The 22213-nt window shown below is 41.5% G+C and overlaps 1 protein-coding gene across 1 annotated transcript; it reads left to right on the forward strand.

The window, feature by feature from the left end:
• Positions 1 to 424: 424 nt before the first annotated feature.
• Positions 425 to 18496, forward strand: LOC149390566 (E3 ubiquitin-protein ligase UPL2-like). Its single transcript, XM_089619106.1, has 17 exons — positions 425 to 583; positions 890 to 1004; positions 5265 to 5360; positions 5484 to 5690; positions 5843 to 12395; positions 12603 to 13669; positions 13773 to 14072; positions 14212 to 14416; positions 14515 to 14783; positions 14913 to 15208; positions 15662 to 16778; positions 16861 to 17007; positions 17088 to 17168; positions 17261 to 17486; positions 17575 to 17714; positions 17912 to 18018; positions 18145 to 18496. The coding sequence occupies exons 2-17, from the start codon at positions 909 to 911 to the stop codon at positions 18245 to 18247; spliced, it is 11010 nt and encodes a 3669-aa protein (XP_089475232.1). The 5' UTR covers positions 425 to 583; positions 890 to 908; the 3' UTR covers positions 18248 to 18496.
• Positions 18497 to 22213: the final 3717 nt, after the last annotated feature.

Raw genomic sequence — 22213 nt, forward strand, 5'->3', positions numbered from 1 at the left:
ATTTTGCTCCTGCCTTGTTGTCCTTTGTCTTTACGGGCTTGGGTTTCACTTCCAACAAAATTGATGGCAAATTCCCTTTTTTTTTATTAGTACAAACCACAATTAGTTTGTTCCATTTTGACCCAATTTGCTAATCAGAACAAAATTTTGGTTTTACTTTGGAGCCGCTCAGAAACTTTCTATTTTGATATTTTCTGGGACCGTATATGCACTCGAGAGGCACCAAATATTTACACTTACACCCCTCTAATTTATTATTTAAATAATATTTTTTTCCTTTTCTTTTCGGACACTAATATATATATATATATATATATATATGTATTATGTACATCGATAGTTCGACTTCGATGCATAAAAGTAAAATGGAAGACGGAAATAAAACGTATTTTTAATTGCCCCTTTTAAATTGATTGAAAAAGAAAACCCACAGCGACCTTCACGAACTCAACCACAACATAACACGACCCCCTTTTTCTTTTCTTCGCTTTATGTTTTCGTTACTCTGCTATCTCTCTAGAACCCCTTTTTCACTCTCTCTGATGTGTGCTCATTCGACGACCCTATATCGTTCCTCTCTCAGGTATATACATCTGGGTATATGTAAATACCAATCGCATATATATACGTCTCTACTTCATTTTGCTATCGAACAAGCGTAGGTGTGCATTTGCGTATGTATTGATGTATATATCTAAATGATCCATTACCTTTTCCCTCGTTAATCAATCGCTTCGCCTCCGTGTTTCTTTTTTCTATTTGTATAGTTCGTGTTTTTTTTTCCGTCACTTTTAGGGCTTTACTTCATTCACCGAATTAGGTCACTGTTTGTTTGCGTTTCGATTTTTATTTTATTTATTTATATATTTGATTTCTGTTGATGTTATAGTTGAAACTAGAGAGCCTTTATGGCGGCTCCGAGATCGAGCTTCCCTTCGAGGCTTCGCCAACTTCTCTCCGGCGATGGTGGTGTCGGTCCTGCTCTGAAACTGGACTCGGAACCTGTGAGTTTTTTTAGTTCTTATTTTTATTTTAATAGTAGGAGTGTGTGTGCTCTTTCTGTGACGCTGTACGTGGTTGTTTGAATTGATACTCTGTACTCGCTTATTTTATTAAGGTTCTTGTCTAAGGGGTGTCAGAGGTTTTGTTTTGCTTTTTTTCTTTTCACCTGGTTCGTCTTGTCTGGAATGTTAGAATTGATGTTTGTTTGGCATGATGATTCAGCTGAACTAAATACGTGAATAGTTTTCGACTTTTTATTCTATGATTACTGTGTTTCAAGAGTTTGTTTCTAATGCTAGTTTGGTTGGTGAACTCCGTCCTGTTTTATTTCTTCGTAGATGATGTGGGTGCTTAGCTTTTTCTATTCTTTTTTGAATTATTGTGCTTTGAAGTGCTAGTTTATTAAGTATGTGCATTTTCCTGAGTCTGTCACATGTACTTCCTTTTTTTTTTTTAAACTATCCAGTCTTCTGTGTTTTACGCTGTTGTGTTGAAACTTGAAAGACTCTTACGGTTTGTGTCTTTTTTTATTATTTTTATTTATATTTTTTTTGAAAGCGGTTACCGTTGTAGGAGTTATATTTTAGTATTTGATAAAACTCGTGTTAGTATTTAATAAAACTGTGTTAGTATGAGTAATCAAATCTAATCGTTGATCTACACAGTAAACAACTAAGTTAATGTATAATATGTCAAGTTACTCTTCGAGTTGTGGATGAGATATATATTTAGTCAGTCATCAGAAGAAATATAATTTTTTGCAATTTTGAGTGATAGTGAGCCCGTATGCATCTTGGAGTTTTCTTAGAAGCGGGTGGACATTGATTATTTAGCGAAAGACCTTCCTAAGCTTCGTTAGGGCTCTTAAGTTATTATGTGAGGTTAGAAAGCAATGCCAAAATGTACGAAGATAACCTAAGCGCTATCCTGCTGTAAGTAGAATTAGATAATCTCCAAAATATACATTGCATCTGTTGAAGGCTGAATTGAAAAGTTTCCGTGTTATGACTACTGATTGAAAAGTTTGTATGTTAAAGAAAATATAAACAAAGTCTCCATGTTAAGTATTTGGAGGCTTTACTCGTTATTTTCTTGTAACTAGGATCTAGTCCCCAGGACTGCTGCATGACCCACATTATTTGGGAAACTGGAAAGACTAGCAATTGTTAGATGCATATTATTTAGAGAAACTAGGACCTAATACCCCGCTTGGAAATCTGACCGTTAGACCAACAACTCTTTGGTAACCCTTGTCGTTTAATCAACATGAATAAAACAATTTGATAATGTTAGCTAATCTTTGAGGATAGATACTGTTGAGGCCCTTGGGGGCTGTTTAGATAATATTAGCTCTCTTTATTTATGTTGGTACTAATCACGGAGAATCTTGTTTGTGTTCTTTTTCTGCTCCCTACTGAGACTGGTCAACTTACATATCACTATTTTTTTTTTGAAACGGTAACTTCATTATATATATATGAATGAGCGAAAGCCACTTTACACAAAAGAAGGGACGTTTATAGCTAGCTCCCCGGATCCAACGCCAATCGAGCACGCGAACCCGGGCTGAGCCAAACCATAAAACGAAACCACTACCAAAAGCTAGCCTTATAGGCCTTTACATAGAGAAAGGGTAAAACTTAGATACAAAAGCTAATCTAGAGTGTGTCTTAAAGAGACATCAACCAAAAGAGACCTTATAGGTCTTTGTACAAAAAAACTCTAAGGGGACAAAAGCTCCCGCTGGTAACCGGGATGAGTCACAAAACAAAAGGAAGGAACTTCTTTCTTTTCGGCTATCATATGGCGCTTGCCCAATCTCTTTGTAAATCTACCAGAGAGTAGCCTTTGAAATCTTTCTCCGAGCAGTGAAGCCACATAGCTATGAATTTGTTAGATGTATCTTGAAGACCTTCTGCGTTCCAGCCTTCGTCTTCAAAGATGCATTTGTTTCGTAGAAGCCAAATCGCCCAAAAACCTGCAAGCACTCCTGCTTTCACTGCTGCCACCCATCGAGCCGTTTTCCTAGTCGCTGTGTGAACCTGAAAAGTCAGCCAACAAAATAACAGAAGAAGCGTGGATACCGACTTTACCGAAGAGCCAACTCCACCAACTCGCCGCTGCGGGGCAGTCAACAAATAAATGTTGAACGTCCTCAGAGCGCGTTTGCACACCATACAGTAGCTGGGAGACAAAACCCGCAGAGGGTTTTGCCTTTGGATGCGATCAGCCGTGTTGACTCAATTGATAGCAATCCTCCACCCAAAAATCTTCACTTTTTTCGGAGCTGCCGACCTCCAAATGGCGTTGAAAAACGTCGCTGAGGGGGCATTAGCCACCGGAGAGATGGCAGCGGCCATGCTCTTCACCGAGAATTCCTCCGAATCGTCCAACCACGCCCTTCGATCATCCAAACCTGCCCACAAGGGCACTTCTTCGAGCTGTCCAATAATGTAGCCAATTCCAACGCCTCACGGTCTGTTAAGTTCCTTGGGAAATTGAAATTCCAGTCTACGGCATCAAACAAAAGCGAGGAAGGGGAAGCCAAACTCGCGATAGGGAATCCTTTCGATGGACAGAGTAGGTATAATCCGGGAAACCTCTCTTTCATACTCGTTCCTTCTAACCATGAATCCTCCCAGAACCGGATTCTTGATCTGTTGCCCACTATCCACTTGCAATGCTTGAGAAAATCCTCTTGGACCGCCATGATTGATTTCCACGGGCTGCGAAGTGTGCGTCCTGTAGCGTGCCCAGGGTCCCACTCGTTGTCGTGGTAGCCGTAAATGGCGACTATCACCTTGTGCCAAAGAGCCCTAGACTCAAGTGGAAAGCGCCATAGCCATTTTGCGAGTAGCGCCACGTTTTTCTCTCTCAAGCCTCCTAGACCCAAACCGCCCTTTTCCTTAGGCCTACAACACACTTCCCAAGCGACTCCGTGGCTGTCTTTCCGACCTTCAAAGCCTTCCCATAAAAAGTTTCTCATAATCTTCTCTAAGTCGTCTGCCACCCCTATAGGCATTTTGAACACTGACATAAAATATGTTGGAAGAGCGGATAGCACCGACTGGATCAAGGTCATCTTGCCTCCTTTCTAGAGGAACCCCCTTTTCCACCCGGCTAACCTTTTAGTGAACTTCGAAATGACGGGGTCCCAAAAGGTTTTGCTTCTCGGATTATTGCCTAAAGGCATACCAAGGTAGGATATCGGCCACGATTCCTTTTGACAACCGAGAATGGCAGCCAAGCGCAAAGAATCGGACGGGTCACTGTTGATCCCGATAAGGCTGCTTTTCTCAATATTTATTTTAAGGCCGGACTCGTCGCAAAATCTGGAAATGATGTCGATCTTGTTCGTCCAATTCCGGTCGTCAAACTCCCCGAAGATGAGCGTGTCGTCTGCGAACTGAAGATGGGAGATTGAAAGGGTGCCCAAAGAAAGGGCGTGGAAATGTCCTTCCACTACTCCGCGCGTGATGTGTCTTGACAAAGCATCCACAACCAAGATGAAGAGGAAAGGCGACAAAGGATTGCCTTGTCGAACCCCTCTCGATCCTGAGAAGCGTCTCCGGTCTTTACCATTAACAATTACCGAGAAAGACACCGAGGAAAGACAACCTTTGACCCTCTTCCTCCATCTACCATCGAAGCCTTTGCGTTCCAAAACGAAGTCCAGAAAGTTCCAATCCACCATATCGTACGCTTTTTCAAAATCAATTTTGAGGACCGATCCAACTTTCTTTGTCCTACTTGTCTCCTCGACCAATTCGTTGGCTATAAGTATGAGATCCGTGATCTGCCGACCTTTGACAAAGGCTCCTTGGAATTCAGAAATGGTTTTTTCCAGAACGTTTTTGAACTTACATATCACTATTATATCGTTTTTTTTTCCTTAATAAATGTTAGTCTATTTTCTCCGAAAAAGAAGATAAATAAAGACGTTTAGATTTTATATGTGCATGATCAGAAAGGCCGAGGCAGCCGACTTCACAGTGCAAAAGAAAAAGAAATCGTGAATGCAGCTTTATGACCGTTTTCTACTTGTGATTTTGAGTGTTTTCTTTTGCTGACCTGGCTAGTTGTCCAGTCTGTTGGATTTTTGAGGTTTAAGTTGTAAACTTTTTATTATTAGTGATTTAGTATATTAATCATATAAGCAACTTCTTTTAAAAAAAAAAATGTTCAGAAAGATTTTCTCTTTAGTATTTTCCGCAATCACTTTTAACTGTGCAATGATTTTGACTTCTTTGAATGTCTTACAGCCTCCTAAAGTAAAAGCCTTTATAGATAAGGTCATACAATGCCCATTACAAGATATACAGATACCTCTCTCTGGTTTCCGTTGGGAGTATAGTAAGGTTTGTATTCTTTTGCTTTTTGTTTTTATTTTTAAAATCATGTATTCCTTTTCTGTTGATCGTAAGTATTTTTTCATATTTTATTTTCTTTCTCTCATCAAAGTTGCGGGTTTGAAATTTCAGGGAAATTTTCACCATTGGAGGCCACTTTTTCTGCATTTTGATACTTATTTCAAGTCATACTTGGCTTCTAGGAACGACCTCCTTCTGTCGAATAAATTATTGGAAGATGGTAGTCCATTTCCAAAACAAGCAGTTCTTCAAATTTTGCGAGTGATGCAAATAATTTTAGAGAATTGTCATAACAAGAGTTCATTTGATGGCTTGGAGGTATGCAATTTTCTTGTTAATATAATAGGCAAATAGACGACTGTATCTATTCTGAATTACTGTAACCTCTGTTTATTTTGTGTTAGCCCTTTGTGCATGTTTGTGCTGTTCTATTTATTTGTAGGGCCTAATTTTGTGTCTTATTTCTGCAGCATTTCAAGATCTTACTTGCATCAACCGATCCTGAGGTCCTTATAGCAGCATTGGAAACACTTTCCGCACTTGTGAAAATTAATCCTTCTAAGTTGCATGGAGGTGGAAAATTGATTGGCTGTGGATCAGTGAATAGTAATCTGCTTTCCCTGGCCCAGGGATGGGGAAGCAAGGAAGAGGGTTTGGGTCTATTTTCTTGTATCGTGGAGAATGAAACTACTCAGTACGATGGGCTGCATTTGTTCCCATCTGATGTGCAAGTTGATTGTGACAAGACCCAGTTCCGAGTTGGATCTACTCTCTATTTTGAATTGCATGGTGATCCCCAAAGTACCGAAGAGAGCGGTGTTGTGAATCCTTCTGGCTTAAGAGTTATACAAATACCCGATCTTCATTTGAAGAAGGAAGATGATCTAACCCTGATGAAACAGTGCATCGAGAAATATAATGTTCCTCCGAATCTCCGGTTCTCATTGTTGACTAGAATTAGATACGCTCGTGCGTTCCGATCTCCCAGAACGTGCAGGCTGTATAGCAGGATTTGCCTTCTTGCATTCATCGTGCTGGTACAGTCTAGTGATGCGCATGAAGAACTCGTATCGTTTTTTGCAAATGAGCCGGAGTATACAAATGAATTAATTAGGATTGTCCGCTCTGAGGAAAATGTTTCCGGAAGCATCAGAACACTCTCTATGCTTGCTTTAGGAGCCCAGTTAGCAGCATATTCAGCATCTCATGAGCGGGCGCGTATACTAAGTGGCTCCAGTATCAGCTTTGCTGGGGGAAACCGTATGATACTCCTCAATGTGCTTCAGAAGGCTGTTTCGTCCCTTAAAACATCCACTGACCCATCGTCTCTTGCGTTTGTTGAAGCTCTTCTTCAGTTCTATCTGCTTCATGTGGTTTCGTCTTCGAACACAGGGAATAATATAAGGGGCTCAGGCATGGTTCCCACATTCTTGCCACTCTTGGAGGATTCTGACCCCACACACTTGCATCTCGTCTGTTTTGCTGTGAAAACTCTGCAGAAGCTAATGGATTACAGCAGTTCTGCTGTTTCTCTATTTAAGGAGTTGGGAGGAGTTGAGCTTTTGGCTCAGCGACTGCAGATAGAGGTGCATAGAGTCATTGATTCCGATGCAGTTGCTGAGAGCTCGATGGTGATTGGCGAAAGCACGAGATATGGCGATGATCAGTTGTGCTCTCAGAAAAGGCTCATCAAAGTTTCATTGAAGGCACTTGGTTCGGCGACGTATGCTCCGGGGAACGCTCATAGAACTCAGCATTCTCATGACAGCTCCTTACCGGTTACCTTGTCTCTGCTGTTTGGGAACGTGAGCAAGTTTGGAGGTGAAATTTATTACTCTGCTGTCACTGTAATGAGTGAACTAATCCACAAGGACCCAACTTGTTTTCCGTCGTTGCTTGAAATGGGTCTTCCAGATGCCTTTCTATCGTCAGTAAAAGCTGGAATACTTCCTTCTTCTAAAGCTCTTACCTGTATACCCAATGGCGTCGGCGCCATTTGTCTGAATGCCAAAGGCTTGGAGGCAGTGAAGGAAAGTTCAGTGTTACGATTTCTTGTTGAGATTTTCACCCACAAGAAGTATATCGTAGCCATGAATGAAGCCGTTGTTCCGTTATCAAATGCTGTTGAAGAGCTCTTTCGCCACGTATCTTCCCTAAGAAGCGCAGGTGTTGATATAATCATTGAAATCATTGAGAAGATTGCTTCTTTCTCTGAAAATGATGGAGCAGGGCCATCTGGAAAGGTCCATGGAAGTTCTGCTATGGAAATGGATACAGAAGATAAAGAAGCCGAAGGTCATTGCCGTCTGGTCAGTGCAGTAGATTCAGACTCAGAGGGGATCAGTGAGCAGCAGTTTGTTCAGCTATCTATATTCCATTTGATGGTACTAATTCACAGAACAATGGAGAATACTGAAACCTGTAGATTGTTTGTTGAGAAATCTGGGATTGAAGTGCTATTGAAGCTTCTATTACGACCCAAAATTGTCCAATCCTCTGATGGAATGTCTATTGCTCTACATAGTACAATGGTCTTCAAGGGTTTTACACAGCATCACTCTGCTGCCCTTGCCCGTGCATTTTGTACTGCTCTTAGAGTCCATCTAAAAACTGCTTTGACTGGATTTGATGTGGTTTCCGGGCCCTTTTTAGATCCCCGAATGACACAAGAGGGTGAATTATTCTCCTCTCTTTTCATTGTTGAATTTCTCTTATTCGTAGCTGCCTCAAAAGAAAACCGCTGGGTTACTGCTTTATTGGCTGAATTTGGTAGTGGTGGCAAAGATGTTCTTGAAGATATCGGGCGTGTGCATCGGCAAGTACTTTGGCAGATTGTTCTTCTTGAAGATGCCAAGCCTGAGCTGGAGGATAAAGGCACTGAATCTCCTGCGGAACCACAACAGTCAGAAACAACAACAAACGACAGTGAAGAGCAAAGACTCAATTCTTTCAGGCAGTTCCTTGACCCATTACTTAGAAGGAGGTCGTCAGGTTGGAGCATCGAGTCTCAAGTTTTTGACCTTTTAAACCTGTATCGCGATCTTGGTCGAACTTCTAGCTTTCAGCAAAGAACAAGTTCTGATGGTTTGTCAAATCTGCGGCTAGGAGCTGGCCAGTTACATGGTTCGGGATCTTCAGATTATGGCGGGGCTGACAAACAGCGGTCCTATTACGGCTCATGTTGCGATATGGTGCGGTCGCTTTCTTTTCACATCACACATTTGTTCCAGGAGCTGGGAAAATCAATGCTGCTTCCTTCTCGCCGACGGGATGATATTGTTAACGTTTCGCAGTCTGCAAAATCGGTCGCATCCTCTTTCGCTGCGATTGCATTGGAACACATGAATTTTGGGGGCCACGTAAGCTCCTCTGGCTCGGAGGCACCCATTTCAACCAAGTGCCGTTACTATGGCAAGGTCATTGATTTCATCGACGGAAGTCTACTGGAGAGGCTGGATTCTTGTAATCCTGTCTTGTTGAATTGCTTGTACTCACATGGAGTCTTGCAATCAGTTTTGACTACATTTGAAGCTACTAGTCAACTTCTGTTCACTGTTAACAGGGCTCCTTCATCTCCAATGGAAACTGATGACATGGTATCAAAGCAGGACGTGAAAGAAGATGACGACCACTCATGGATCTATGGTCCTTTAGCCAGTTATGGTAAACTCATGGACCACCTGGTGACATCATCATTCATTTTATCTCCTTTCACAAAGCACTTACTTGCGCAACCCTTGACAAGCGGGGATGTCCCTTTCCCACGCGACGCCGAGACTTTGGTGAAGGTCCTCCAATCTATGGTGCTGAAAGCAGTGCTTCCTGTTTGGTCCCACCCACAGTTCACCGATTGCAGTTATGAGTTCATCAGTACCATTATCTCCATCGTGAGGCACATCTACTCTGGGGTTGAAGTGAAGACCGCCAACAGCAGCAACACTGCTCGAGTTCCTGCCCCAGTTCCAAACGAGGCTGCTATATCAACGATGGTCGAGATGGGCTTTTCGAGGGCTAGGGCCGAAGAAGCTTTTGGGCAAGTGGGATCGAGTAGTGTGGAGTTAGCAATGGAGTGGCTGTTCTCCCATCCAGAAGAACCCCAAGAAGATGATGAGCTTGCCCGGGCTCTTGCCATGTCCCTGGGGAGCCCAAACTTGGACTCTAAGGAAGCTGGAGCGAGTGACACTGCTCCTCAGCTGGAAGAAGAGATGGCCCAGCTTCCTCCTGTTGAGGAACTGTTGTCAACGTGCGCAAAGCTTTTGCAAATGAAGGAAACTCTTGCTTTTCCAATCAGAGATCTGCTGTCAATGATTTGTTCCCAGAGTGATGGTCAATACAGATCAAAGATCATATCGTTTATTTCCGACAAGGTGAAGGAGTGTAGTTCGGCTGTTGATGGAGGAAGTAGTCCCATGTTATCTGCTCTGTTTCACGTTCTTGCCTTAATTTTTCAAGACGATACGGCAGCACGTGAAGTTGCTTTGAAGAGTGGTCTGATTAAAGTGGCCTCAGATCTGCTGTCTAAGTGGGAAACTGATTGTGGTTTAGCGCACAGCGAGAAATGCTCGGTACCGAAGTGGGTTACGACCGCTTTTCTCGCCATTGATAGGCTGTTGCAAGTGGATCAGAAGCTGAATGCTGAAATTGCAGAAAAGCTGAAAAGGGATGGGCAACAGGGATCTCTTAGTATTGACGAGGATAAGGAAAACAAGCCGCATTCTGCATTGGGATCATCTTCGAAACATGTAGAGATAAAAGAACAGAAAAGGCTGATTGAGATCTCATGTAGCTGTATCAAGAACCAGCTTCCGTCTGAAACAATGCATGCTGTATTGCAACTGTGCTCTACTCTTACCAAAACACATTCTGTTGCTGTTAATTTCCTCGATGCTGGGGGATTGAGTTCGCTGCTTTCTTTGCCTACTAGTAGCCTCTTTCCTGGCTTTGATAACGTTGCTGCTACGATTATTCGTCATGTCTTGGAGGACCCTCAAACTCTTCAGCAGGCAATGGAATTTGAGATAAGACACAGTCTCGTGGCTGCTGCTAACAGACACTCAAATGGAAGAGTTTCTCCTCGCACCTTTCTATCAAGCTTAACTTCTGCCATTTCTCGCGATCCGGTTATTTTTATGCAGGCTGCTCAGTCTGTTTGCCAAGTAGAAATGGTTGGTGACAGGCCGTATGTTGTGTTGCTGAAGGATCGGGAGAAAGAGAAAAGCAAAGACAAGGATAAATTGGCGGAGAAAGACAAACCGCTAGTATCAGATGGGAAAAATGCTCTGGGTGTCACGCATGCTGTGGCGTCTGGAAACGGACATGGAAAATCTAGCGATTCAAGCGTAAAGAGTGTCAAAGTGCATCGGAAATATCCTCAGAGTTTTGTTACTGTGATTGAGCTCCTTCTGGATTCTGTATATGCATATGTACCACCTTTGAAAGATGAGACTGTCACAGATCTGCCCGTTGATGCAATGCCCTCATCAGACATGGAAATCGATGTTGCTGCTGTTAAAGGAAAGGGAAAAGCAGTTGCCGATTCTTCTGAAGAAAAGGAAACAAATACTCAGGAAGCTTCAGCATCGCTTGCAAAGATTGTATTTGTTCTCAAGCTTCTAACAGAGATCTTGTTGATGTATGCTTCCTCTGCTCATGTTTTGCTTCGAAGAGATGCTGAAGTTGGCGCATCCAGAGGCTCCCATCAAAAAGGTTCTGTTACTGCATGCGCTAGTGGGATATTTCATCACGTTCTTCATGGGTTTCTCCCACACTCTCGCGGGGCTAAAAAAGACAAGAAAGCAGATGGGGATTGGAGGCACAAGTTAGCGAGCAGGGCTAGCCAATTTTTGGTGGCTTGTTCTGTTCGTTCTTCAGAGGCAAGGAAGAGGATTTTTACAGAGATCAGTTGCATTTTTAATGACTTTGTTGACTCTGCAAATGGTTTTAAGCATCCGAAAAATGATCTGCAATCTTTTATCGATCTGCTCAACGATGTTCTAGCGGCCCGCACGCCTACTGGTTCGTACATCTCAGCGGAGGCTGCTTCCACCTTTATCGATGTTGGTTTGGTTGGTTCATTGACACGAACTCTCCAAGTGTTGGACCTTGACCATGCTGACTCACCAAAAGTAGTTACAGGTCTCATCAAGGCCTTAGAGGTGGTAAGTAAAGAACATGTTCACTCTGCTGATTCCAATCCAGAGAAAGGCGATGCTTCCACTAAGCACGGGGATCAAAGTCGAGATGGGATGGCAGGCAATGTGGGTGACACGACACAGACCATGGATGCAGTTTCCCAATCTCTCCATGATTCCGTTCGCCCCCAGCACACTGAGACTTACAACGCTGTTCAGTCCTTTGCCGGCTCTGAGGTTATGACAGATGACATGGAACACGACCAAGACTTGGATGGTGGTTTCGCTCCTGTTGCTGAAGATGATTACATGCATGAAACTTCAGAGGATAATAGAGGTATTGAAAATGGGATTGATGCAATGGGCATGGCCTTCGAAATCCAACCTCGCACACAAGAAAATCTCGATGAAGATGATGAGGATGACGACGACGATGATGAAGAGATGTCTGGGGACGATGGAGATGAAGTGGACGAGGATGAAGAGGATGAGGATGAGGAGCATAACGATCTGGAAGATGAAGTCCACCACCTTCCTCACCCAGACACCGATCAAGAAGATGACCATGAAATGGATGATGATGAATTTGATGAGGAGGTGCTGGAAGAAGATGACGAAGATGAGGAGGATGATGAGGATGGAGTTATCTTGCGTCTGGAGGAGGGAATCAATGGGATTAATGTGCTTGACCATATTGAGGTTCTTGGTAGAGATCATAATTTTCCCAATGAAACTCTGCACGTGATGCCTTTAGAGGTTTTTGGTTCTAGAAGACAAGGGCGTACCACCTCCATCTACAGTCTTTTAGGGCGAACTGGTGAGAATGCTGTTCCTTTTCGACACCCTCTGTTGGTGGGACCTGCACAACAACAAGCATCTGTGAGACAATCAGGTATTGATGGACTAACTTAGTTTCTTTTTTAAGTCTCACTTTTGTTGTTGTTTCTTTTCTGCTCCTGCTCTGTAGGAATTACTAAATATCCTGGAATTATCCATTTACTGTTTTATTTATTTACTTATTTATTTATATTTCAATTATTATTACCGTGCATGCTATAAGTGTCTTTTCTGGATTAATGTTTTATTTTCCTCGTCTCAGAGAATGCCCGTGATGCCCCTCTTCCAGATAGGATTTCAGAGAGTACAGCGTCACGACTTGACGCAGTTTTCCGGTCACTGAGAAATGGGCGCCATGGGCACCGCTTGAACTTGTGGATGGATGAAAACCAACAAGGTGCTGGATCGAGTGCTGTGTCCGTACCTCAAGGGCTCGAGGATATGCTTGTTTCCCAATTGAGGCGACCGACTCCTGAAAAGGCATCAGACCAGGAAACAACAGCAGGGCCTCAAAACCAAGCTGAAGTTCAGTTACAAGACTCAGAAGCAGGTACAAGGCCTGAAAGCTCTGAAACTAGAAACGTCGCATCTGATTCCGTTGATCCATCGAGAAACGCTGACGCGGGACCAGCAGCAAGTGAATCCCTTCAAGTTGCGGATCCATCTGATTCACACGCACAGTCTGTTGAGATGCAATTTGAACAAAATGATGCAGCTGCTCGCGACGTTGAAGCCATTAGCCAAGAAAGTGGTGGGAGTGGTGCCACTTTAGGGGAGAGTCTTCGCAGTCTTGACGTGGAAATCGGAAGCGCTGATGGTCATGATGATGGCGGAGACAGGCACGGACCTTCTGATAGAACTCCATTGGGTGATTCACACGCAGTTCGCACAAGAAGAACAAATGTGTCGTTCGGAAACTCTTCAACTGGTGGAACAAGGGATGTCTCTCTGCATAGTGTAACGGAAGTATCGGAAAACTCCAGCCGAGAAGCGGAGCAGGATGGTCCAGCAACAGAGCAGCAAATGAACAGTGATGCGGGTTCTGGAGCCATTGATCCTGCTTTCTTGGATGCCCTTCCAGAAGAGCTACGAGCTGAAGTTCTTTCAGCTCAGCAGAATCAGGCAGCACCTCCTTCAAATGCTGAGCCACAAAATGCTGGAGATATTGATCCAGAATTCCTTGCAGCCCTTCCACCAGATATACGAGCAGAAGTTCTAGCGCAACAACAAGCCCAAAGGTTACATCAATCGCAAGAACTGGAAGGTCAGCCCGTTGAAATGGATACAGTGTCTATCATTGCAACCTTTCCATCAGAGTTACGGGAAGAGGTACATTATTAAACATATTCTATTGTTTATTTAATTTTTTTTTTTTGTTACATTTGTGATTGACTGCATGTCTTTTTTTTCTTTTTTTTTTTTGTTTGTTCAGGTGCTCTTAACTTCATCTGATGCCATACTCTCTAGCCTCACGCCCGCTCTAATTGCGGAGGCAAACATGTTGCGGGAAAGATTCGCTCATCGTTACAATCGCACTTTGTTTGGTGGATATCCTAGAAACCGTAGAGGTGAGACATCCAGACGAGGTGATGGTACTGGTCCTGCCCTGGAAAGAGCTGGGGCCGTTGGCTCACGCCGGACTACTGGAGCTAAAGTAGTTGAAGCCGATGGAGCTCCTTTGGTTGATACACAAGCCCTATATGCAATGATTCGGTTGCTTCGCATTGTTCAGGTGGTGTTTTTATTAAAATAGGATTTGTCTCTGTGCTCCATGAAACACATTCTAATATATGATCTGAATACTAATGGATATATATATATATATATATATATATATATATATATATATATATATTTTTTTTTTTTTCCAGCCATTATATAAAGGCCAACTGCAGAGGCTTCTTTTGAATTTATGTGCTCATACGGAGACCAGAGCTTCCCTTGTGAAAATTCTCATGGATATGCTTATCTTTGATACAAGAAGGCCTTCAAATATGTTAACGGATTCTCAGCCGCCATATAGGCTTTATGCTTGCCAGAGTAATGTGATGTATTCTCGCTCTCAGTTCTTTGATGGTAATTAACGGATTCTCAGCCATTAACGGATTCATATGTTTTTTTTTATTGTAATGTATATTCTTGGCTGTGTTGGCTCACATTACCTTTCCATTTAGGAGTGCCTCCTTTGGTGTCTCGGCGAGTACTTGAAACATTAACTTATTTGGCTCGTAATCATCCATACGTTTCAAAAATTTTGCTTCAACTTCGTCTTCCGTTCTCCGCCCCACAAGAACCAAAGGATGTTGCTGACAAAAGATCTGGCAAAGCTGTAATGCTTGTTGAAGAGGATGAACAACACCAAGAAGGTTACGTAGCCATCGTGTTGCTGTTGAGCCTCTTGAATCAGCCCCTTTATTTGAGGAGTATATCACATCTAGAACAGGTTGAAATGTGCAAGTTTTTCAAATTTGATTTTATGTTATGTTTCTAATGAGTTCTTTACGCTATTGAAAATATAAAACAATACCATTCCGACTACTGATTCTTCACACATTGGTTTTGCGTACTACAGTTGCTCAACTTATTGGAGGTGGTCATTGATAACGCTGAAAGCAAATCAAGTTCATCTGTGAAGTCCAGGGCTTTGATTCCTGAGCCTGTGTCTGGTCCTCAGAATTTAACTTCAGATGCTGAGATGAATGTAGAATCCGGAAGCCCTTCTGCTGAAGCTGGCACGTCAACTAGGGTAGTTGATTCTTCCAAATCCTCGACGTCTGGGACAGAGAATGAATGTGATGCATCAACTGTTTTACTCAACCTGCCACAAGCAGAGCTTAGGCTCCTATCCTCGTTACTTGCACGAGAAGGGTATGTTATGTTGAGGCTATTATATTTATTGGTTGCTGGTGTGGAGCGTTATTATCATATGGTCTTAAGGACTGTTTTTTAAACTACTCAGCAACAAAGTAATAAAATACTAAAGATAATAATTCTTCTTATTCCATGGAGAATACTAGTAAATGACTAAGTAACTGCTCACTTGGAGATTAGGTTTTTTTTTTTTTTTGAAGGGAAAAAAGAAGAAGAAAGCACTTGGAGATTAGTTCTCCCAAAAATAATTCCGAAGAATCAGAGCAAACAGAAAAACATAAAAGAAAAATAATTAAAAAAAATAAAATCCTTCAAAGAATTCGTGACTTGCTCCTCCCTTAGGTCTTGATTGCATCAGATACTTTGATTGCTGTTCCCTTTTCACGTGTTTTTATCTTCAATAGTAATTTTGTGTAATTGGTTTTTTTGACGTTTATTTTCTCCCATCAGATTGTCAGATAATGCATATACTCTTGTAGCGGAGGTGATGAAGAAGTTGGTGGCAATTGCTCCTACTCATTGTAACCTGTTCATTACGGAACTGGCTGAAGCTGTTCGGAAATTGACCAAGAATGCCATGGATGAGTTGCACTTGTTTAGTGGGGCAGTGAAAGCACTACTCAGCACCACATGTTCCGATGGAGCTGCAATTTTAAGAGTTCTGCAAGCGCTGAGCTCTCTAGTTTCATCACTGAGCGAGAAGAAAGAGAAAGATTCCCAGGCTGTCACTGGGAAAGAGCACGCCGTTCCTCTCTCTCAGGTCTGGGACATACATGCAGCACTGGATCCTCTGTGGCTTGAGTTGAGCACTTGCATAAGCAAAATCGAGAGCTATTCAGATTCTGCCTCGGACGCGTCAACTTCATCTCGAGCCTCGACCTCTAAACCGTCTGGTGTCACACCACCTCTTCCTGCTGGGACTAACAACATTTTGCCGTACATAGAATCTTTCTTTGTCGTTTGTGAGAAGTTACATCCTGCACTGCCGGGTCCCACTCACGAATCAAGCGTTCCCGTGGCCTCCGAGGTCGAAGACGCAGCAGGCACATCGCAGAAGGTGTCGGGACTTGTGGTGAAAAACGACGAGAAGCACGTCGCTGTCGTGAAGTTCTCAGAAAAGCACAGGAAATTGCTTAATGCGTTCATTCGGCAGAATCCGGGCTTGCTTGAGAAGTCTTTCTCTCTGATGCTCAAGGTTCCGCGCTTTATCGACTTTGACAACAAGCGTGCGCACTTTAGATCGAAAATAAAGCACCAGCACGATCATCATCACAGTCCCTTGAGAATCTCGGTAAGAAGAGCATATATCCTCGAAGATTCTTACAACCAGTTGCGCATGCGACCGACTCTAGATTTGAAGGGACGGTTAACCGTTCACTTTCAAGGCGAGGAAGGTATCGATGCTGGTGGACTTACAAGGGAATGGTACCAATTACTGTCGAGAGTCATTTTTGACAAGGGGGCGCTATTATTCACAACGGTGGGCAATGAATCGACATTTCAGCCTAACCCCAATTCCGTCTACCAAACCGAGCATCTTTCATATTTCAAGTTTGTGGGACGAGTGGTAAGCACCAACTTCCGTTGCCTTGGTTGGATCGAGTTATTGGCTATGGCTATTGGTTTATTATATTCATTCATTCTTTCAGGTCGGGAAAGCACTGTTTGATGCCCAGCTCTTGGATGTTCATTTTACGAGATCTTTCTACAAGCATATCTTGGGGGTTAAAGTCACTTACCACGACATCGAAGCCATTGATCCTGATTATTTTAAAAACCTAAAGTGGATGCTTGAGGTATGCTCATTGCCAACACGTCTCTGTCTTGAATTTAGTTTATCAGAAGACACCAATAATTTATTTGTTTCATTTTGCAGAACGATATCAGTGATATCCCGGATCTTACCTTCAGCATGGATGCTGATGAGGAAAAGCTGATTCTATATGAACGGACAGAAGTAATACTCTATTTCTCCTTCATCTTGGAGTAACTAACTATCGAAGTCAAATACCTTATTTTCAATGCCTAACGATAGTCAATTTCATGAAGGTTACGGACTACGAACTGATTCCTGGTGGACGGAACGTGAAAGTGACCGAAGAAAATAAGCACCAATATGTCGATTTGGTTGCCGAACATAGGTTGACAACAGCCATTCGCCCTCAAATCAATGCATTCCTGGAAGGATTTAATGAATTAATTCCGAGGGAATTAGTATCTATTTTCAACGACAAGGAATTGGAACTGTTGATCAGCGGGCTTCCAGATATCGATCGTTAGTCTCCCTCGTGCTGTTTCAATTTTATTTTCATTTACTGTGCATGGCATATAATTTTTAAGAACTTTTTTTGAATTCATTTCAGTGGATGACATGAGGGCAAACACCGAGTACTCTGGATACAGCATCGTATCTCCTGTCATACAGTGGTTTTGGGAGGTCGTCCAAGCATTTAGCAAAGAGGACAAGGCTAGGCTTTTGCAGTTCGTCACAGGAACCTCCAAGGTACATCATACTATCCAAGATTTTCTTGTAAGAAACCCAGTTCGTCACAGTGATTTTGGGAGCTCATTGATGCTTTGATCCTAATGATGTCTCAACTTGTATCATAAATAGTGTGTATCTGGCTGGACAGGACAAATTGTTTTTTCAACTTTCTAAGTGTTGCCTTTTTTCTTGACATTTCATCTTCAATGTTACAGGTGCCTTTGGAGGGCTTTAGTGCGCTTCAAGGGATCTCAGGCTCACAGAAATTTCAGATACATAAAGCGTATGGCAGTCCTGATCACTTGCCATCTGCACACACTTGGTAAATTTTTTATTTCATTTTTTTTTTATCTTGTTGAATTTTACCTTGTTCTCAGTTCTCTTTGTATTCCAGCAGCGAAGGATATTTTGTTGATCTTATATCCTTATTTGTTTTTCTCATTTTCAGTTTCAATCAGTTAGATCTGCCGGAGTATCCTTCGAAGGAACATTTAGAGGAGCGATTGCTTCTAGCTATTCACGAGGGTAATGAAGGATTCGGATTCGGCTAAAAGACTAAGTTACGAGAATGGGTTTGGGGTTTTTTTTCTTCTTCTTTACTTTTCATTTTCAGTTTCATTTTTTTTTCGAATTAAAGTGGTTATGGTGTAGATACTAGTAGTATAGTTTATGCTCATATATGTTATTGGGTAGCTAAAGGTGGCAGATTATGATTATTTGAGTTTTGAGTTGCTACATGTTTATATGAACTGTACAGTCGTCTATTTGCCAATGGAAATGCGTCTGGCAGTTTTTATTTATTTATTTGCCAATCCTTGTTGACTTCCCCATTTACTTTCATATAGTTTCATTTTTTTAGAGTTGAATTACAGTTTTTCTTTATCCTTTTATCTCGCAACTATCAACTAGGACAGTTTTTATTTATCATTCTCTCCCAATTATATAAAATAATCATTTGAAACTATTTAATTAACAAAGTAGTCGAGTAAACGGGGTCAAAACAGTTAATTTTTTTTAAAAAAAATAATTGTAACTAATTTATCACTTTTACAAATTTATTGAAATATGGTGTTGGCAAAGTTTAGCTGTTTCACTAATTTTAGACAAATTTGAGTATTTTGTAAATCCATTGCCTTGGTTAAACGAGTGGTTCTTCATTCTATAATAATCTATATTAGTTTATGCTGTTTCGATTTTCAGTTGCAATTTCAGCAAAATAGTCTACGAAGTCCAGTTTGATTCACTGCTAGTGATACTAAATAAAGATATGTGGGAGTGATTTTTTTGCATTACATCATAATCTATTAAATTAAATTATTATATTTTGAATATTTGTGAGTTTAAAAATGGGCGGGCTAGGGATCGAGCCTAAACAGTTTTTTATTTTAAAATTATAGCTCAACTATTAACATATGTAAGAAAGTAGTCAATTTGTTATAATAACGTTCCAATATTCTAATAATATCCTTAAGGATTGTTATTCCAATAATATTAATGGTAACAATAAAAATAGTAAATTTTATTATCCGTAACAAGAACAATAGTAAATCTCATTAACTGTAACAAGAACAATAATAAATTTTATTAACTGTCATCTCTGCCGTCTCCGGCGTCGGAATCCAAATTTTCATCAAAGTTTCAAATGGCGAAATCTCAACCCTAGCTTCAGATCCTAACGTCGTCGTTAATTGGATTGGCTCAACCGTTGCTCCATTCTCTGGTGAAGTCTCGCTGGTCTACATCGAAAATGAGGTCTTGACATTAGGCGACAAAGCTCTCAAATCTCAGCTTCTTCCGGCGATTTCAAGATTGGACTTGCAACTTTCAAACGGTCGGATCGGTGCAGTCGCGGGACTCGATGATGTTCAAGATCATTTCTGAAGGAGGATCGAAAAGGAGGATCATAAAGGTTAATTCGATTAACTATCACAGTTAATATGCAGAACTAGACTTGCGACATTCGAACGGCCGGATCGACGCAACCGCGAGACTTGCGATGTTCAAAATCGTTTTCGGAAGAGGTTCGTCATAGTTAATCCGATTAACTATGACAGTTAATCGGATTAACTGTTGAAACAAATAACCCTAGAATATGAAATCGCATCTCCACCGCTGCGGTGCGCCGCCCCCACCATCGCCACCTTCGCTAGGTTCCTCCCCCACTGGCACGCCTTTACCAACGCCTTCAATGCCGCGAATTGCAACCGAAAGCTCATCGGCGCGAGGTTCTTCTCTAAGGGCCACGAGGCCACGCCTACCCAATCGAGGCTTCGGGCGAGTCGAAGTTTCCGAGGGACGACGACGGCCACATGGCCCACACTGCCAGCAGCGCTGCGGGCTCGGCCGTGGAAGGTGCGAGCCTCTTCGAGATTGAGCTTAAAGATTCTCTCGCCGTCCTTTCCATGGACGCCGCTGCGATCGTCGCCGTCATGGCCTGCGTTCAAGTGCCCAAAATGCCACATCCTCTGTAAAATCGGAGAAGAGTCTCGGAGAAGCTGGTTCAGTGGTCGAATGAGAGGGTTTGAGCTTGACGAACGAAGCCTGGTGATGTGAATCTTGCGTAGCTCATAGTGAGGATGGAGAAATCAATCCCCCATGAGACTCGGGCCAAACTAAAACCCTCAAAATCGATCGTCGTCTCCTACTCTTTGCATTGCGTTAGGAATCATCACTTCCGAACTGTATTCCAAGAAATGGGCCAAGATTCCGTACATCGCAGAGTTAAGGGTATTTTAGACACATTAAAAATTCTTTGGCGAATTGCTTAATATAACTCAAACTTTGGCTATTATTTTAATATCCCCTCTATTAAGAGGTTAGATACTAACAAATCTCCTTAAAAATCTAAGAGATAATTTCACTTTTATAAGCTATTATCAATAACAAGTTTCTTCCGAGGATAAAAAAAAGTTTCTTCCGAGGATTAAAAAAAAAACTGTCTATTTAGTAGCCTATAATTTTGATCAATAATTTAAATACCTCAACTTTTTTGTATCACTAAAAAAAAAAAAAACACTAGCACATTTTCATTCTCCTTCTCTTCACTCTCTTTTCTTCTCCGCAAAGCATGCTCCGACGAGGTCGGCATGAAGAAGAAGTCGATTCCAAATCCGAAATGGAAGTGAGAAATACGGCGTTATTCTCTTTCTCTCGGCCGTCATCATCGTTTGTTATGTTTAATTTTATGCAAATATGATATTCTTTTTTAAACGATTTGATGACATTTCTTGTCACACATCTCATTAAATCTTCAAAATTACGGTTTACATTTGAAGATATATGTTGACAAACATGTCATTAAATATTAATGAAACCAAAAAGATCTAGATTTGAAAAAAAAAAATGAAATAACACCTGAATCATCTTTTAAAGATCACAGAACACCCTGCGTGGCGGAGAAATTAAATAACAATTGAATTATATGTATAGAGAAGATTCAGTTTTTATGTGTGAAACTATATAAATTTGAATAACTATGTATTATATGTTGGAAATATGAAAACTAAGTATACTTTATAAAAAAAAACCTTTAGTACCTAAATATAAATAAAATACCATCCGAGTAAAAAGGAAAAAAACTCGCTAGCCCAATAAGGCACGACCATTACCGCGGTCTTTAATTTTCTCATGACGAGCGCCTTATAAAAAAATAATTTCCACAGCCCGACGGTGGTTGTAGTCCGTTGCAGCAGTCCTCCACAGTGTCTGTGTTACGTATCTAATATCGAGGGGTTTTAATTGGGAAGCAGTAAGAGTTTTAGATAGGAAATTAAAGTCTTGAATTAAGAAATTAGGTTTTTAAAAAGTAGGAATATGGTTGTAACCTATCTATGAATTGGTCTTTTCATTAAACAAATATTAACCTTTAACCAATAACTTAGTCTCTCTAAAGATTGAGAAGAGTCTAGATCCGAGTGTTGCTTTGCGTGCTTCATTCTTCATTCTTCTTGTCACTAAATATATAATCACAATTGCTCCCATTATGAGATCTAAATCCCGAGCCTTGACAATTTTGGTATCAGAGCCAAATCTCGAGATGGAGTTGCAACATAGAATTTCTTAGCGGGGATGGAGAGAGAGAGAGGGAGAGTGAGAGAGAGAGAGAGTACTTGGAATCATCTGACTTCTGAAACTACGGAACAATTGGTTTCACAATTCACGAAATCACGTGCGGAGGGGAGCGCAACAACTATTAGGGTGATGTAAGACGACCTACATATGAAGAATAAGAAGCTAGTCACATTAGGACATATAAATGTTTGTGAGATGAATGACCAAAGTTCTAAAGGGTATATTAATTTATCATCACTGGTGCTCTATAATGATGATTCCAATTTGAAGACAAAAGTTATCGAAAATTGGAATCCGATTTCTAATTACAATCCCCAAATTGGCATATCAATAATTATCTAACTTAATCTTAAAATCAGTTACAAATTGTCTTATACGTATTGCCAACCCCTCTTTTGTGGGAATAACATTATTCTACAAACATATGGACACTAAGTTTTAGAATA

The sequence above is a fragment of the Urtica dioica genome, chromosome 7 (assembly GCF_054948205.1).
Source record: "Urtica dioica subsp. dioica isolate 48M chromosome 7, U.dioica_male_clone48M_v1_H2, whole genome shotgun sequence".
NCBI classification, from domain to species: domain Eukaryota; kingdom Viridiplantae; phylum Streptophyta; class Magnoliopsida; order Rosales; family Urticaceae; genus Urtica; species Urtica dioica.

Excerpts from the sequence above, each read along its gene's own strand:
- LOC149390566 (XM_089619106.1), top strand. The coding sequence starts at position 909 with ATGGCGGCTCCGAGATCGAGCTTCCCTTCGAGGCTTCGCCAACTTCTC. Across the intron at positions 17,169-17,260 it reads TTCTATATGAACGGACAGAA|GTTACGGACTACGAACTGAT; the intron begins GTAATACTCTAT and ends AATTTCATGAAG. Across the intron at positions 17,487-17,574 it reads CGGGCTTCCAGATATCGATC|TGGATGACATGAGGGCAAAC; the intron begins GTTAGTCTCCCT and ends AATTCATTTCAG.